At 41.4% G+C, this 19210-nt stretch overlaps 1 protein-coding gene across 2 annotated transcripts in view; it reads left to right on the top strand.

Moving 5' to 3' along the window:
* NKAIN2 (sodium/potassium transporting ATPase interacting 2) overlaps positions 1-19210 on the top strand; it is a 645401-nt gene that overhangs the window by 611919 nt on the left and 14272 nt on the right. Inside the window, exon 6 of one of the 2 annotated variants that reach the window (XM_020794094.3) lies at positions 6725-6781. The exons of the other annotated variant lie outside the window; for it this stretch is intronic. Coding sequence (XP_020649753.2) covers positions 6725-6781 — 57 coding nt within the window. The remainder of the gene's footprint in view (positions 1-6724; positions 6782-19210) is intronic. 2 annotated transcript variants of the gene reach the window in all.

The raw sequence follows: 19210 nt of genomic DNA, 5'->3' as shown, positions 1-19210 counted from the left end.
TCAATCAATCATGCCTTAAGCATTCCTAAAAAATCTCAGCAAAGATTATCCATCAGAGTGTGCCTCTGACAATGCTCCCATTCCACCTACAAATGGAGGGAGCCAGTAAATTTACAACAATGGTTGGAGTCTGCTGGTTCATCATAACCTCAGTTTGAGGCTGGAACAAACTAGGCCTTTCCCCACAAGTCTTGCCCTGGTTACCTCATGCAATTAATCAGTACACACCATATTGTTTTGAGTTGCCTGATCTCAAGTCATAGCCTGAATCCTTAAGGAATTGCTATCTTCCTTATATTTCTAGGCAGAGAGACAAATTTCAGAGTGAACTGCACTAGAGAAGATTTCAGAAGGTTTCACTTGTCTGTATGAAGTACTGTAGCTTGAAAGCCTGGGCATAAATCTGGGGTGGGTGTATGGTGGGAAGCACTGCAGTATCTAGGTATGTACTGCCATTCCCTTAGGCTGCAAAAAAACCTGTTTCTTTCCCCTTCATTCTGAATTGCCATGTTACCTGCTTAGTCAGGTTTAGTCTAGATTTTGGACTTATCTAGCAAGATTCCCCTCATATCACTTAGGAATCACAATCGGTGAGCCCAGATGTAGGCATCAATCCTAAGCCTTGTCTCTGTGACAACATGAAAACGCCACCCCTGCTCTTAGCTTTTCTTCTAAGATGTCAAGGTGAGGGATACAACTGGCTTGATAACTATTCTGCTAATCATTCTCATAGGCCAATTCTGTTGATTCACATCCCAATAAGATTAATTGGCTCTCTTCTCTCTCTACCCACATCCAATGTCTGTCCACTTATGCTACCAGATACCGAACAGAGCCGAGGGGGGGAATGCCATTGCCTTCAAGTCCCCTACATTTCTTTATGGCCTCATCATAAGGCCAGCTGAAGCCAAACCCTACCTAAGGATGATTAAAAAAAAGCAATCCCACCTACCGCTTTAAATGACAAAGCACAGCTCTGCAATTAGAAGCAGAGTTTCCTTCAGAGGTAAAGAATGTTTGAGTAGCCCAGCATGATGTTTCTATAGCTCTAGAAGTTACACATTAGCTAGTTTTTGTTCAGTGATTAGTTATTGAGAGGTAAACAGTGGCTTCGGGTTTCCAACTTGACTGCACGGACATGGCAGCTTGGACGAAAAATATCTCTTCAGGGATGGTGATTTTTCACCTTATAATTGCCAGCTCATATGCTTTGGTCCTAAGTTGACATGCCTCTGGGAGAGCTTCCAAGTAATAGCAGCTGGTAATGAACTGTGGCTTCCTTTCCACAGAACTTAAAGACAGAACAGAGGGAGAGAGATCAGTGAACAGTTTCAGCAGTTACAGTGCATTGTCCTTAAACCTGGATACACATAAGGTGTTCATGTAAAAAAGAAGAACGAGTGAGAAGAGTGAATGACCCTTTGTGTTCAACCAGTGGTCATGATTCAACCTCATTCCATACCCCTCCGAGGAGAGTAGGACACTAAAATGACTCTGAGTGTTCCAAGGTTTGGAAGACGCCCTTATTAGACTACAGCTTCCATAATCTCTGAACTACCAGAGCAACTGACTATCTGAGAGTTACAATTTTAAAAAGTGACTTTTTCAAGCTCTTAAGTATGCTTCCATGTTATTGATTGATTTGCAATGGAATTCTCTAAATGTGTTGTATTCTAAAGCTAAGGTTAAATTTGTGACGAACACGGGTTCGAAAACACGCGTGTACGCTTGGACAGAGAGCAATCAGGAGCTTGCACATGCTAAAATGAGCTGAAAGAGTCCAATTCAGCCAGCCATGCTACAACACTCCTTCTCACAAGTCTGCCCACATAAGAACACCCTGGTACTCTCAGATATTATTGTGAAAAGGTCAAGTGGGCTTTGTAGTCCTTAGACTTAACTTGCACCACTGACAGGACTCTAAGTAAGCTAGGCCGAGGCAGCACTCTCAGATGACCCTATGACAAGTGTACTGTTCAGGAAACCAAATGAGTTTTATAATCTTTATTTTATTAAAGAAAAAGCATGTTACTAAGCCAAATTAAACCAAAACAAATAATCTAGCATTGTGCTGTTTAGTTACACAGATGTAGTGAGGCAAAGAAAACATGAAAAATATAAAAGTATTCAAAAACCTAAAAACCATTAAGATGAATAAAAACAGTTCCAGTCCAGGAAATCAATAGTAAACAAAATAATCCAAGTTGGTTATAACAAGGTTATAGTCCTCAGTGATACTATAGAATAAAAATCCCTAAACAAAAGTAAAAATCCATTATATGTCCCATAGTCCTTAGAAAAGTAAAATCCAGTAAATATACCATAGTCCTTACAAAATTACAAGAGCATAGTCCATATGGAGTATTCCAAGAAAAGAAGTCCATAAAGAATATTCCATAGGTAACAGTCCATAGAAAATAGTCCATGTACAGTCCTTAGGAAAAATCCCATGAGTCCAAAAGTAATCCAGCAAAGCATAGAAACCAGTCCATGTAGGTAGGCCACCAAACTCTCTCTCAAGACATCAGGGTAAGTCCCATATGGCTGAAATGTAGGTCACGAATCACTGAAAGGTCGGTCTTGGAAAGACAATGTCCATAGGTAAAAAGTTCCTTTTTCAAGAGTAACTGGCAAGGGCCTAATGCACCTTCCCACGATGTCATCCAATCAGAGTTCGTTACTAGGCAAACAGTCCTGTTACATCACATGAATTCTTTCTCATACACAGCAGATGTTATTTGGGTTACGGTGGTTTCTCAAAGAGCCACAACAATTTCCATCTATCTAATCACACCGAGTCCTTCTCAGGCCTTCAGAATAACATGCTCTCTGCTCGCCTAGAAAACAACTTGTCAGCATAGCACAGATATTATATACAAAGAAACAAAATGGAACCTCTCTGGCTCACTTCATAATTACAAAACCCATATGCCTTTAAAAGATTTTAACTTAAAAACCCATCTCATCACAAAATTCATCTTCTCACATACTACATGTAGATGATAAGCAGTGGGAGGGCTTGATCTGTTCTATTTTTCCTGTATTTTGCCAAGGGTAGCATAATGCCAAGGAAACAGAATTGCAGTTAAGATATTCCCTGGCTTTTGTATGTCACCCTCAGATGGCATGAGGCTAGCAATTCCCTTCAAGCTTTAGCCCCTTCTTTAGCCTTCACAATGGCGGTGGTAACGACTTTGCCTCAGAGGGCTGTTGTAAGTATTACAGAATAGTGCATGCAAAGCAGTTTTGAGAAAACAGTAAGTACTTTACAAATGTCAAGTATTGTTATTATTACTTGTAGTGGTGTGAGTTGTAAGCGTGTTTTTTCCAGCTTATCTGGGGAGAATCTAGGTAAATCCACAATAGTTACGAAGTTTTTGTTTGAGCAAGGAGCTCAAACAAACAGCATGACTCTTTCTGGACATCCAAAGGGGTCTTTGAACAAGTGTTTCTCAGACAAGACATTTGTTATCAGGCCTCAAGGAAAAAGAGCTTTTGAAATACAGGGACATTTGCAATATGGCAAGAGGGCAGTCTGTTGTTCGCAGAAAAAAAAGACATTCTCATAGGGCACAGTTATGCATATTTGCATTTCCAGTCCCAGAGGCACAGACAAATAGTCCTTAAGCAGGCATCTTTGCACTCACTTGTCTTATAATGCTTTAATGTTAGGGGCAGTAGTAATGTTTCACAGTAGGTTTAAAATACTCTTCAGATTTTTTAATAATTAACAAGCAGCCTTGAGAGGCTGCCAGTTTGAATAGATGGGTGGAAAGGGAACTTGTGTGTAACCATTTCCATTCCAGCCATTTCTCCATGCAAGGTGAAAGCTCTGGGATCATTTTATTGTGCATAATGATCCAAAGAGAGATGCCTGTGTTCCTAAATGAGGAGCAGGATGAATAATTAATCTGGCACAAATGGGATGTGCAACTGCGATTTGCATCCACACTGCAAAAATTGAGTAGCTGTAGATGATAAGCATTCTCAAAAAACATTCCCGGGGGGAGGGGGGAGTAGAAATATCTGTGGTATTCACGTGACATGTTTCCCACGCAGTCCTCAGTGATGGCAGTCTCAGTTTTGTTTGTCACATGAATTTAACATCTTGCTCTGATATTCACAGAACCACAAACAGACCAATCTGGTCACAAACAGATCCAGACATCATGATTGGCTGGTGCTATGTAACTCTGGGAAACTTAAAAGCTCTGCTGAGGTGCAGCTGGTTTAAATAATAGCAAGCAATTAGGCTGCAGACAAAATCAGCAGTGGCATTTTATAATTACAATTAATTTAAAGGTTAATTTCCTTTGGTGCTAAAATCTTATTTAAAACATTTACCAGGAAGGGAAATTAGGATGTTACTATCAAGATGCATGGTGTGCTTCTGGGAATCCATGCTTATTATCAGTAGAAAATTAGGTTAGGCTCAAAGTGGGAATTTCAATTCATTTTAGCGTATAATAGATGGTGATCAGGGCCTTGAGTTGGATGATTTTGGTTAGGGGAGACAGTAAGATTTGCATTTCTTTTGTTTGAAGGATTAATTGCAAATGTTTTTAACAAAAGGGCTGGGTTTATATCCGAACAAGTGCAACATGAAAAGAAAATTGGTTATGGATTGCTGCCTTCCTAACTAATGAAGCTGATGTTAAGGAAATTCCTAAGAGGCATAGCTATGCTAAGAAAAAAATATTAATAAATAGACTCTCACACTGAAAATGGTGCTGTCACAGGACTCCTATATTTTAATTTGCCTTCTCCTTTCTTACCTGGTCTGTCTCTCCCTAAACATCCATTGCTGCCTGTTAAGGGAACTGCCAAGCTTATATTTCAAACACGTCTAAATAATCGCAGTGCTTTGATAGAAACAATGCTGTCATCTTAGGATAACTGTGTAGCAATTAAAAAAATGCCAGATCATGGTCAGCTAAGAGGATTTTAGCCCCAGTTATTTTCTTTGACTGTCACATGATTGGATGACATGAAAGAATTTTTGAAATAAAATTTAAATCAGGCCCACAGGGGAATCCACAGTAGAATATGCTGTAGATGTCCCAAGCAGTTGTAATACTCCTTTAGCAATAGAATGTATAGTCTATAGCAGTGGTTCCTAACCTTTGTTACTCGGATGCTTTTGAACTGCAGCTCCCAGAAACTCCAGTCAGGACAGCTGGTGGTGAAGGCTTCTGGGAGTTGCAGTCCAAAACTCCTGAGTAACCCAAGGTTAAGAACCAGTGGTCTATAGCACTGGTCCACAACCTTGGGCCTCCAGATGTTCTTGGACTTCAGCTCCCAAAAATCATGGCCAGCCGAGGTGGTGGTGAAGGCTTCTGGGAGTTGTAGTCCAAGAACCTCTGGAAGCCTAAGGTTGGGGACTACTGGTCTATAGAAAAAAATTCAGCTCAAAAAGACTGGGGAGGTAATGGCCATAACTGAAAGTCGTTTTTAATCCCTGGCCATTTTTTCTTAGTCATTTCTGTGGCCATTCCTTACATGGTTTTGTGAGTTCGTTAGTACAGGCATAATCCTAACCAACGATGGTTTAAAGGCCAGAGATGAGTCAGGGGTCCTGAATTGGGAATTAGAAGTATTTCTAGTCGTGGCTAGGGTTGCCAGGTCGTTAGCATCCTATCCTCTGGGATTTCTAGGCTAAAACCTGAAATTGAGGGCAGGTGCGATGCTACTACCTGAGTGCCTGCTAGGAATACAGTGGCACCTCGACTTACAAACGACTCTACTTACAAACGTTTCGAATTACGAACAGCTCCATTCGTAAAATGTTGCTTCAACTTGCATGCAGAAAAACACAAAAAAAGCTTTGCTGCCCTTTTTTGACCTAAGTTCAAAAGAAGAAAAAATAGAAGAAAAAAATTCTCCCCCTAGTGGTACAGATTAACCAGCTTTGCATTAGTTCCTATGGGAACTAATGCCTCTACGTACAAACAGCGCCTCAACATATGAACGAAAAACAGCCTGAACGGATTAAATGGTTTTCAGTGCATTCCTATGGGATATCGTGCCTCGACTTACGAACTCTTTGACAATTGCTGTTCCAATATGGATTAAGTTCATAAGTCGAGGTACCACTGTATACGAAGATGCATACCCAGGCTATAGAGACATCTCACACAGAAAAATCAGATTTGTGCTTTCTCCACCAACATTTGCCCTGAGATTTGTCTTCCTGCCTGGAGATCTAGATAGGCATAGCAATTCCCTAAGACTTCAGCCAGTGCTCTGAAACCAGATAGTCCAACCATGGTTACCATATGTACGTCAGACAAGTCAGTGGATCAGACCTGAGAGAGACCGGGGGGGGGGGGGGAATTACATTCAACAGAGGAATAATGGTGAGAATGAAGAACGCTGCTCCATGGCCCACCTGATCACTTAAAACACAACTAATGTTTGGTTCACAGGTTTGCATTACGGGAGCTTGAAGTGTCGTAATGAAAGTTGAATAGGGGATCGTGGGTGCACACATCCCAATGGCCATAACAGTTCTGCATCTATTCGCTGCATGCTGCTGTATTTCTCCCACCTCTCATTCACCCCCAAATGTAACAATTTAGTAAGCTAATATTGTTTAGATGCAACTAAAGTAGCATCCAGTTCCTTTATTCATTATTTCTTTTAAAAATACATCACTTAGCCAAGAAAAATCACATCTCTGTTTTCACAAACTCTTATCTGAGTTTTGGCCTGCTAAAATTTACAGCTGAATACCCGATGATGGGAGGAAGATTGGCCTACTGGCTTCCTGGAACAAATCAGAGTATGTATATTCCTTTACAAATATGAATGCTTTGCTTAGAGTTAATAGAGTATCCTTTGTTTTAGCTGCTGGGATACCTTGTGGGGTGTCTTCTGTAGTGACTCTAATTCTGTGAAATATGCTTACCTATGAGGTTTGCCTCTACCTTTGCCTTCTAATGCTTCACATGTACTGAAAGACATTTGGGCCTAGCTTGTTTCTGAAGAGGGTTGACTTCTTTTACTTTTCCATGTTTGGCCTGCAGCCATCTATTTACTATGTTTCATACTGTTTTATTAACCATAGAAAACTTTAGAAGGCAAGGCTGGATAAAATGTTAAATAAAGTAAACAAGGAGGTAGGGATTTTGTTAAAAATAAGCAGAGGTACTGTTTTTTATCCCCAAACTATTCTACACTGGGTAAGATGCAAGCAAACAGATTTCTGAAGCACCAGGAAAGCTGTTTGCCTCAAGCTTAGTTCATATTAGTATTTGTAGGAACGCATAATTATCATTGCACATACTGTACAATGAATGTGTAGGAAGGGGTAATGGGAATGTGGTGGAAAGCCCTACTCTCCAATGTATAAACATTTGTGAACCCATTTAAGCAGCTTGTGGAGCAAGTGGAAGAGCACCCCCTAGGAAAACCTGCGGGATGAAGCACAAGCCATCTGTCCTAGGCCATCTATAAAATTTATTTATTTATTTATTTATTTATTTATTTATTTATTTATTTATTTATTTATTTATTTATTTATTTATTTATTTATCATATTTTTAGCCACGCCATACCAGTGGTCTCTGGGCGGCATACAACAATATTAAAACTTTTAAAACTTTTAAAACATTAAAATAGACAATATTATAAAATATCCTATATTAAAAACCATTATTAAAACATTAATATTAATAAGTCGTGCTGCTCATATGGCCAGCTAAAGAATACTGTTTAATTAAAATGCTGGTTAAACAGAAAGGCCTAGCGCCGAAAAGCCAAGTGTTAGAGCCAGGCGGATCTCTATAGGGAGGGTGTTCCAAAGTTGGGGGGCAACAGCCAAGGCAGCCCTATTTCAACATGTCATCCCCCTCACATCTTTCAAGGATGGCATCTTCAGAAGGGCCTCCTGGCCTGATCTTAGAGGACAGGCAGGCTTGTATGGAAGAAGGAGGTCCTTTAGGTAACCTGGCTCTAAGCCATTTAGGGCTTTATATGTCAAAGTAAGCACTCTGAATTGGACCCAAGCAGCAACTGGCAGCCAGTGTAAATTTTTCAGAACTGGCATGATATAAGTCCATGCTGTGGCACCACTTACCAACTGTGCAGCCTGGTTCTGTACCAGTTGCAGTTGCTGGACCATCTTCAAAGGCTGCCCCATGTATAGCGCATTGCAGTAGTCCAGACTGGTTGTTAGCAGTGCATGAATGACTGTTGCCAGGCTTCGCTTCTCCAGGTAAGGGCAAAGTTGATATATTCTCCACAGCTGTAAGAAGGCACCCCTGGACACTGAGTCCACCTCGGCTTCCAAGCTCAGACCGGGGTCAAGGAGCACCCCCAAGCTGTGGACCTTGCCCTTTAGGGGGAGTGTAACCCCATCTAAGGCAGGGAAATGGCCCTTTAACCTATCTGGCAGAGCCCCTACCAGCAGCACTTCGAACTTGTCTAGATTGAACCTCAGTTTATTGACCCTCATCCAGTCCATTATCGAGTCCAGGCACGAGTTCAGATCGGCGACTGCCACACCTGGATTGGTAGAGAATGAGAGGCAGAGCTGGGTGTTTTCAGCATATTGCTGATTCCTTAGCCCAAACCTCCTAATGACCTCCCCGAGCAGTTTCATGTAGAAACTGAATAGCATGGGAGACAGTATAGAGCCCTGAGGAACCCCATGAAGCAACTGCCATGGATCAGAGCTACTGTCCCCCAGACCACCTTCTGGACTCGATCAGCCAGGTAAGAGCGGAACCATCATAAAATGGTGCATCCCATTCCCATCCCAGCCAATCCGCCCAGAAGGACACCATGGTCAATGGTGTCGAAAGCTGCTGGGAGGTCTAGGAGAATCAACAGGGATACATTCCCTCTGTCTTTCTCCCAGCAAAGGTCATCAAACATGGTGACCAAGGCAGTCTCCATCCCATAACCCAGCCTGAAATGCGACTGAAATGGATCTAGATAATCCGTTTCATCCAGGAGAGTCTGTTGCTGCTCAGCCACCACACATTCCAACACCTTGCCCAGAAAAGGGAGGTTCGCTACTGGTCAGTAGTTGATCACTAGACCTGGGTCCAGATTAGGTTTTTTCAGAGGTGGGCGAATCACTGCCTCCTTTAATGGGGCAGGGACCACTCCCTCTCTTAACGAGGAGTTGATGACCTCCAGGATCCAGGTGCAAACTCCCCTGGCAGATTACTTTATTAGCCATAATGGGCAAGGGTCGAGTTGTGTAGTGGTGGCATGAACCGATCCAAGCACCCTGTCCACATCTGTGGGTCGTAACAACTCATCCAATAAATTATGACATAAATCCAGTGCACAGGATACAACCATAGGCTCTGCATCGTGGAGTCCAACTCTACAAATATGAGCAATCTTTCCCTGAAAGTATGTAACAAATTCGTTACAGCGAGGCACTGAGCAGTCCGGGACCTCCACTGAACCATTAGGCTGAAGAAGGTCCCAGACCACTTGAAATATTTCTGCTGGACAACATGCCGAGGAAGCAATACGACTGGAGAAATGCTGGTGTTTTGCCAACCATACCGCCACAGAGTAGGCCCAATAATGGGCTCTAAGCTGTGTTTAGTCATAGTCGCAGCGATATTTCCTCCATATGCGCTCAAGCCATATCCCCAACCGTTTCATAGCTAGAAGCTCCTCTGTGTACCATGGAGCCATATAGGTTCTGCGGGCAGGGAGAGGGTGCCTAGGTGCGATCGTGTCAGCCGCCTGGGCCATCTCCTTATACCACAAAGCAACCTGGGCTTTGACAGGAGCACCGACCATAACAGCTGGAAACTCCCCTAGAGCATTAAGGAATCCTTCGGGATCCATAAGTCTCCGGGGTCTCATTTTAATTGCCACTACTACCCCCACTCCTGCAGGATAGTAGTGTCAGAGAGTCTAAACTTTACCAGGAAATGGTCCGACCATGACAACAGGGTCAAAGATAAACCTACCACATCTGGACAACAATCCCCCTGTCCCGTTGAGAATACTAGGTCAAGTTTATGGACTTTTTCATGAGTTGGGCCGATGACATGTTGAGACAGCCCCATGGTTGTCATGGCGGCCATGAAGTCCTGAGCTGCCCCTATTAAAGTGGCCTCAGCATGGAGGTTGATGTCCCCCAGTACCAAAAGTCTAGGAGTCCTCACCACCAGGTCCGAAATCACCTCTCTCAGCTCAGGTAGAGAGACTGTTGGTAAGCAGCCGGGTGGGCGGTACACCAACAGAATCCCCAGTTTGTCTCTTGAGCCCAACACACAATATAGGCCCTCTGGACTATTTCCCAAGGGGACAGGGAGTCTGGAAAAGTGGAAAGAATCCTTGTAGACTATCGCCACGCCTCCTCCCCGACCCTCCAGGCCACCCCAGTGTTGGACCAAGTACCCGGGGGGCACAACTGAGATAGAGGAACTCCTCCTTCTTCTCCCACCCAGGTCTCAGTGATGCATGCCAGGTCGGCTCCCTCATCCAAAATTAAATCATGGATAAGGGCGGTCTTATTTTTTGCCAACCTGGCATTTACCAACAGTACCATGTGGCCCGTGGAGTGGCTGATATGGTCACGTAGTACCGTTTGGCTGGGCGTAGAGCTAGAAAGGGGGATAAGTGTACGGTATCTAACCTCCTTTCTCATATTTCTAACTATGGGCCAACTAAAACAAAAATGGACCAAGTTACTGTACCATCATCTGGTTTCCACTTCCCTAAAGGAGCCAGTCTCTAACTATGTGTATCCATATATCATAAGTGCTAAATATTATATAACCACTGAGTTTTGGCAGTTGCTTCTTAAAATGTCATTTGACCATATTGCCTCCTTACTCCCTGTTTAAGTACTACTGGTGGACTAGTTTCTTTCAGGAAAGAACCAAAGTAGACAATTTTTTAAAAATTAATCCAACGATGAGATACTCCTCAGGTTAACCGTATTCCACAATAATTTAATATATATCAATATTACTTAAGAATCAGTTAATTTCACCAGTGATGAAGATAAATATACTTTTGGCCAACATTTAACAAATATTTGATTTAATCCTTCTTTTATTTTATGAACTTCAGCCTTGTTGTATAAATCAGTGTCTTTAAAACAAAATAGTGTTTTGGGGGACGCTTGAGCATGTACCAGAGATTCTTTATTGAAGTTCACAATGGTGGACAAGCATCCTTGAAAGACAGATTGTTCTACTCAGAGATGAACTTCTTCCCTTGTAGTCTGAAACTATATGATGGGGATCAGCAACACACAGTTCTGCAAATGCCATTGGTGGTTGTAGCTCTTCACCTGAGCAGTGGGGAGTACTTCTCCCCCTCACAGTTTTGGGGTCAGCTATACATCCCAGTTCTATTCATGAGTTGCCTATAGCTGTTGGATTGCAACTTCCATCACTTTTAGCTTGCATGGGCAAAAATGTGGGATTGCATGGATTCAGCAGCATCTGGAAAGTCACAAGTTGTTCACCTTTACTTTAGGGGCTTTGGTGCATTCCAGCGCACTTATACAGGGACATGGGGAGCTGGCTGTCTTGTACTGATTTGGGCACTTAGCTCATCTAGTCTGGTACTGTCAACTTTGACTAGCAGCCATTCCCTAGGGATTCAGGCAGGTTTCTTTCCTAACTTTACCTTGAGATTCCTAGATTATTCCCTCATGGTCCCCATTCAAGTAATTGGCAGGGTTGATCCTGCTTACAGTAGCGTCTAAAATCAGATGAGACCAGACGTGTTCAAGGTGATACAATGGACTTATAGTTGATGCTTTCCCTGAATTGAATGTCCATCTGAGAACATGGGTAGAGAACTTCTTTCAGCCCAAGAGCTGCAATTCAATTTCAGATAAATCCTCAGAGGTTGCATTTCAGTTTGAGTTCCAGAGGCTCCAAGCTGAAAAGAGTAGAATAAAAAAAATACCAGCATATTTTTGCTTAAACCTCTTAGGACCTGTAACTAAACCTTGTGAGAATCATTTTATCCTATTACAATGGGAAAAAAACGTACAAAAGCTGGTGAACTGCCAAATAATAGTGTCATGGAACATGACCACAAACTGTGGCAACATTAGAAGCCCAGGAAGGCTTGCTATTGTCTGTGAGCATAACTTAATTCTGTAGTGCACAACATTTCTCTGGGAGACTCTCAGAAACTCGTATATAGCCAAGTCAAAAGAGAAAGGATTTACTGAGTAAAAAGTTTTAAGCCAATTCACTACTGCATAGATACTTTCTTGCTTTTGAATTCTCTTCCTTCTGTTGGAGCTTCCCTCCATCTGCTTTAGCTATGTACTCCTGCAGTAATGAAGTGCCCTCCAGCAATGTTTCACTAACATTTTTTTAAATTAGAGCCACAATAATCCTACTTTACTTTCATTTTCCTTTAATAGCACTGACTGCAACCACCTGCATTTCCCCCCCCAAATATATTTGGAGCACTTTGTCAAAATGCAAACCCTTCCAAGGAAATTTTAAAAGGCCCATACGCAAGGTTGTCGTATTCTACTTCTCCAACTCCAGCAGCCTAGTATGCCTATTTCTGCAAATTTGCATTATGTGCAAATTAAGCTCATTAACTTTTTGCAATGTTTTCCCTTTCACTGTACAGTATTTCATAGCTGGCTGAATAGCTCAGTAAGTTAAGAATCCGGCTGCAGAGCCAGAGGTTGGGAGTTCCATTCCCTGTTGTGCATCCCAGGAGAGCCAGTTTGTGTGGCCTTGGGCAAGCTGCACTGTTGCAAGATACCCCCAGAAGAAAGGAATGGTAGACCACTACTGAATACTCACTGCCTTGAAAACCCTGAAAAGGGCCGCTGTAAGTCAGGATTGACTTGACAGCATGCAGTTGTTACAATTCTTATGATCATACTTGACACCATTTTTATAATAAGTACTGAGCTGAGGGAGCCTGTATAGTGCAATGGTTAGAGTGTTGGAATTTGAATAGGGAGACCCAAGTTCAAATCCTTGCTCAGTCACAGAGATTACCGAGTGACTTGGTTTATTCTCTACATCTCTGCCAAACCTTAGGATTACCTGAGGGCATAAATATGGAGAGAAGCACACGTAATAGCTATTTATATTACTGGCCCATATATATGAGCTGATAATGATTTTTTTTTAATGCTCCAGTTTTCTGGGGATAACATAACTGAATCAACGAAACCTGCAGGGTTTTGCTGTCAGTTTTTTCCACTGATGGCAGAAAAATGGTGGATGCGTGAAAGTGGTAGATCCATGACAATGCTGTAGGAATCTCTGATGAGTGACCCACTGTTATTTTCCAGGAGTAAAAGCTCATTTGAAAGTGAGGACAACTTGGAGGAATCATAGGGGGAAATTAGTGTATGAGATTGTAGAAGGATGTTATTTGGGCTTTGAGTGGGTAGTTCGTATAATTAGGCCATTTCATAGCCCCTCTGCCCTCCCCATATCATTTCCATTTGAGTTTCCCCTATTTACAAGAAATTTATTTTTAATGGAAATCTGGAGATAATGTCACAGGGCGTTGGAATGTCTCTTAAAGGGTATGGGCTTTTTACATACCCTGTCTGTATGCCTTTTATTTGGATATAGAATGAGTCAGGGGGCTTCCACATATCCCTAACTAAGGTAATGCTGCATAAATATAATGAAGTGGACTACAGTCATGAAAGCTTATAAAAAATAAACCACTAATATTTAAGGTTCCCCAAGATTCTTTGTGACACACATCTGTTGTTTTGTCACAACATACTAACATGGATACATCTCTAAAAATATTGAAATATGTCCTTTTGTGTTATTCCAACTATATGGCAACTCCACAATTTTAATGATGGTGCCACATTATTGAGAATGTACCTAGAAATTTCCCAGGTGAAACCCGTATCGGGTTTGGAAAGAAAAAGTTTGATATTTTTACATGTTGCATATGTTCTCTCTGAAATTTTGTAGTGTTGGGGAATGGCCTGCCACTCATCCTGGCCACAGAGCTACTGACAAGGAGGCTTGAATGCAACTTCAGGGCACAGTAGCTCCTAGACATAATGACAACCTAGACTGGTACGCATCTTTGTCCAGCAACACATAGGGGCTGCAGCTACAGTGGGCAACATGGAGAGTAGGAGGAGAATTGAAGTAGGGGGTCATTGGACTTGCAGCTGAGTGAGGAAAGAAGCAACATGACTCTGTGGAGCAAGCCTAGCTAGCCATTGGCACCCTTTTCAACCTAGGGATGCATGCCTTATCGTAGCTATGGTCAAGAGGGCTGGCCTCCACTCTCAGGGAGGACTAGCCTTCCCATGGTGACCTAGAGAGCCTAGAGGGAGGACATATTAAGCCACAAACAGTCACCAGGAAAGGGGAAATACTTCAGAGGAATGTCTGCCCCTGGAAGACACTGCCATGAAGCCACTGGTACTGTGCACTGAGCTTGGATGGCTATTGGGCAAGTCTGATCCACAAATCCTCTCACACAGAGAAGCCTGAAGTTGGAAGCTTCTGAGAATATATTCTGGGGAATCCAAACCTTGTCGATAGAAAGGAGTCCTCAAGCCATTCATAATGGGTAAAAGCCATCTCCCATAGAACAACATGATAAAACCGTTATGGAGAGATGGCAGGGCCCTCATGGAAGGCATTACTCATCTGATAGCCGCCTGCATCTGTGAACCCCACCTGTAATGAATGGAAATAGGCTAAATGCTCAGCAGTCAGTGAAACCATGCATAATGAATGTGAGCAAGTGGGAATGTCACCATGATTGGGGTAGGGCAGGCATGACAGGTCTTCATGCCATTAATAATGTTTTGAACTACTATTTTCATCCTAAAGTGAAGTGAGACGTAAGGTGAAGTAGTTTTTTATTTATTATTTATTTATTTAAAAAATTTTCCCCCACCTTTCTCTTCAAAAGGACCCACTGGAAAGGTATCTGTCATGGGCTCACTCAATGTTCAGTTTCCTTAGGAACTGCTATGGCTTTGTCAGACTATAACCTAAAATAAGTATCAACATTCCAGAGTGGCAGCTAAAAAGATCAAAGATGGAAACATAAGTGGAAGATGATTAAATATAAAGCTTTACCAAAATGAAGGTGAACAATCTATCCATAATTTTACACCTTCTCTTTGTGCCTATTTAGAAGTAAAGAAGGAAATAGATGCAAGAATTTTTGAATTCCTTACTTATTAAACTAAAAATCCTTATTTTACTTTCCTTTTCTCCATCCTTTATATTGTAACTTCCTTCCCATTTCCATTTTATCTATATATTGTGTACAAACAAGGTTTCCTGGAAATAAATTGCTCAAAAGTGGTTTACAATTTTTTTTTCTGGTGTCTCTCTGGGACTCAGCAGCTTGCTCAAAGGTATATAGGCTGGCTATTTCCCCAGGGGACATGGTAGGGAATCAAACTCCCAACCCACCAAGCTATCCAGCCAGCTCACCCCTCTCATTAACTTTCCTTAAAACTCTTCATCAAGGTGGGCAATGCAGATCTTCCCGTTAGAGACAGAAGAGAGAAATAAAATAATAATGAGGAGGAGGATTAGGATGAGGATGATCATAGCTTGATGTTGAAGGGGCAGTGACTGAACTTAAAATAAGGTTCCAAAATAGAGATTGCAGACATGAAGAATCAATCCAATAATATCAGGTTTCACTTCAGGGAATGGAGGTTTGTAATCTCTCTTTCCATAGTCCTTACAGTTAAAGGACTGCCAGTTGCTGAAAAGGCAATGGAGAGTCAAAAGCAAAGCATAGTGTTCTGCATATATACTGCGTAAAGCACTCTCTGAGAGGCTTACAATTTAATTATGCAGGCTACACACACAAACACACACCGCAAGCTGGGTACTGGTTTTACCGACCTCGGAATGATGGAAGACTGAGTGAACCTTGTGCCGGCTACCAGATCGTACTTATTGTTCCATGTTCGACCTGAACTGCTTTTGGATTCTGCTTTTAGATTTACTGGTGCATGGATACCTGCTTCTTGTTTGGATTTGCTTGAGTAAACTCTCCAACTGCCATGCTCCTGCTTTTAGAAACCATTCGGCTTGCATGAAATACATGACAGAGATGCTGTGTTTTCAACTGTAGGGAGTTTGGGTATATGACATTTGAGGCCCCTTCCAACACTACCTGGACTTCTATGACTTTTCAGACCATCATTTTATCTGGGAAGTAATGTGCAGCTGGGCATTATTTATTGCAAATATCTTTTCCCTACATAACACTCTTGTAGTTAGAAAACTGCATGTTTCCTGCACTCTGATAATGGTATTGATGGGGAAAGGACGTTCCCTGGCAACTCGCATTATTACCTGCTGTTGTGAATAATGCGTGGAATGTGTTGGTAGAACTCTTGTGTGTGCATGACATCTCTACTGATGAGGAAAACAACCTACCTTCCTTAGTGGAGGAAGTGCTCATCTTAGGTTTCAGTAGAGTAACGGATTGCACATCTGCTTATTTACATATGTAATTGGAATCCAATTGAGTTCAATGAAACTTACTATTGGATAAAAGTGTTGCTTTGAAACATACATACTCACATATACACATACACATATACTTTGGTACCTGTCATATACTGTACAAAAATTGTTGTTGTTATATGCCATCAAGTCAGAACTGAGTCATTGCGGCCCTAATAGGGGAAAGGAGGGTTTTCAAGGCGAGTGAAGTATTTAAGGAGTGGTTTTACCAGTTTCTCCCACCACCCCCCCAGTGAGTTTCCATTCAGAGCTGGGGAATTGAACCCAACTCTCCCGAGTCCTAGTCTATTATTCTGTCCTCTATTCCACACTGGGCACCACATATCCGTATGCATATAGATATAGATATCTTAGTAAACAGAAGCAAGACTGCCCCTTCCATTTTCTGGAAAAATGTTTCCCTATTTTTTTTCCAGTTCTACACTGCTCATTCCTCTCTCCTGAAGCCTATTTCTCATATACTGTATTTTGTTTTGATTTAAAGCAGTGAATTCAGCATGTTTCCACAACTGACACTTTATAGGCACTAACAGTACTATGCTATTTACTGTTGTTTAAAAAAGGAATACTTCTTTTTCATTTGATTGATTTGATCCAAAAAAAAAGAGGCCTTTAAAAAAAAGCTACCACATTTAAGATGTTTTCAGACCTTACACGTTTAAGGAAATGACTTGTAGCTGCCAGGAGTAGTAACTGTTTTGGTCACAACAGTTGACTGGAAGGGGATGACAGGGGATTTGTCATGCTTCTCAACATGCCGGCAGCTACTTCACAAATGTGAAATGTCACGGAAGGCACAGAGTCAACATACATACTTTTGGGCATGGCGAAACTCCAAGTGGAGCATGAAGGCATCGTTTCTGCATTCAGAGGTGACAGAGAACTTGGTCTGATGTACATTGCTTGTTTTGCCATCATATATTGCTGCAGGGACTCAAAATGACTCTTTTGATATGTGTAAGGGGTGTTTATGCTATTTGGGGGGGGATGTCGTTTGTTTTCATTCTAGCAAGATAAAAGCAGAAGAACAGAAAAAAAACATGGTACATTGCAAACCTCCACATCTAGCTCTGTGCCTTATACCTAAATGTCATATAATAGTGCACACAAGCAGATCAAGTGTTTGGGTCCTCTCTCCTTTAATGTTTATGTTTGTCACATGCTCACTGTTGTTTCTCCACTCCTTGTTCATCAAATTGTTTCCTTCACCTTTTTCATGCTCCAGTTCAGAAAGTAAGTGTGAAATCATACGTGAAGGAAAATGTGTATTTCCTGCTTCTGCAAAATTTCCCCTTTTTGCATCTTCAGAGCCTCTTGCCTGAGCAACTAGACTTGCAAATTAAGCCTGTGTCTGCCTCCTTTTAACCAATCACAAATTAAACGCAAGTTAATTGGAAACATGAAGCTAAGACAACTCTGTAGTTCAATAAACAAACATCTTTCACCTTTTAATGAAGCCTTGCTTTTAGTGTTATTCTTAATCTGTTGTCTAGTTTGAGCCCTATTTTCCTGCAAAATTGCTCTAGAATTACCATACGTTTGCTACATCTTTACTGGCTCACTGATATTTCTTAATGAATGACTATCCTCTCTGAGATCGTCCTCTTTTAACTTGTCAGCCCTCTGTGTTTAACCTCTGAGTTAAAGCTAGCAATGTGCATTTCAGATTTTTTTTTTCAACTACAAATTCCAGAATTCTCAATTCCAGGAGTCTTACCTACCAGACCCAGATGTTACAGATAGCTAAATTGTGCTCCCTAGGAGAGAAGGCACAGCTGGAAGGCATTGCACCTCAGGTAGATATAACTTCCTGTTTGAAAAGGTACCCCAAGTTAAGGTTTGAGTCTGGCAGGTAGGACTCGCAGAAATGAGAATTATGGGATTTGTTGCCCAAAAATCTGGAATGCACACACCTAGTAAAGCCTTTAGTGCACTGTTGATTTAGGGAGACTTTTGTTCATTTATAGAGCCTCAGTGGGGCCCATATTGTTTGAAATATGCATGAGGATTTTTTTTCTTCTTGATGCCATATGAAATTTCTAATAATAAAATAAATACAGGTCGACTGTCAAAAATGAACAGAAGAGTATAAGGAAAGCTGATCTAATACAGAGCCCAGCCCTCTGCATGTTTACTTTAGTGGAAATTCTGTTGATTTCTTTGTGATCGAATTTATTTTGTCCTGACATTCGATTGATTGATTGATTGATTGATTGATTGATTGATTGATTGATTGATTGATTGATTGATTGATTGATTGATTGATTGATTGATTGATTGATTGATTGATTGATTGGCCTTTGCTAGTAGATGCCTTTACAGAGGAACAGCAGAAAAGATATGAATTTATATGACAATACAAGAGCTCTGATTTAGAAATATTTCTAAATATATACATCTGTATTTCTAAACATAAATAACTAGTAGCATCAGCAATTATCACTTACGCCATCCCATTTCAAAAGTGAGATGTCAGATGCTTTTAGTCCTATATTGGGGAGAAAGGTGATGTTTCCATCCAATAAATAAATCATAAACTGTGTGTAAGTGTGCCCATGTCTTCCTGGAATGTTTAAAATGGATAAGGTAACCTGAATACTAACACTGACCTAATTTTGGTCTAAGACTGATCATTATGATTATTTTTTTCACTCCATGCATCCTCATACAAGTGGGGTATACATACAGCTCTGTATAGATTACATTAGCTGGCTAGATAAGCTCAGTGAGAGGTTCAGAGTTCAGTT

The sequence above is a fragment of the Pogona vitticeps genome, chromosome 1 (genome assembly GCF_051106095.1).
Source record: "Pogona vitticeps strain Pit_001003342236 chromosome 1, PviZW2.1, whole genome shotgun sequence".
Lineage (NCBI taxonomy): Eukaryota > Metazoa > Chordata > Lepidosauria > Squamata > Agamidae > Pogona > Pogona vitticeps.
Note: the sequence above shows the minus strand (reverse complement) of the source record. Positions and strands in the feature narration are given on the sequence as shown.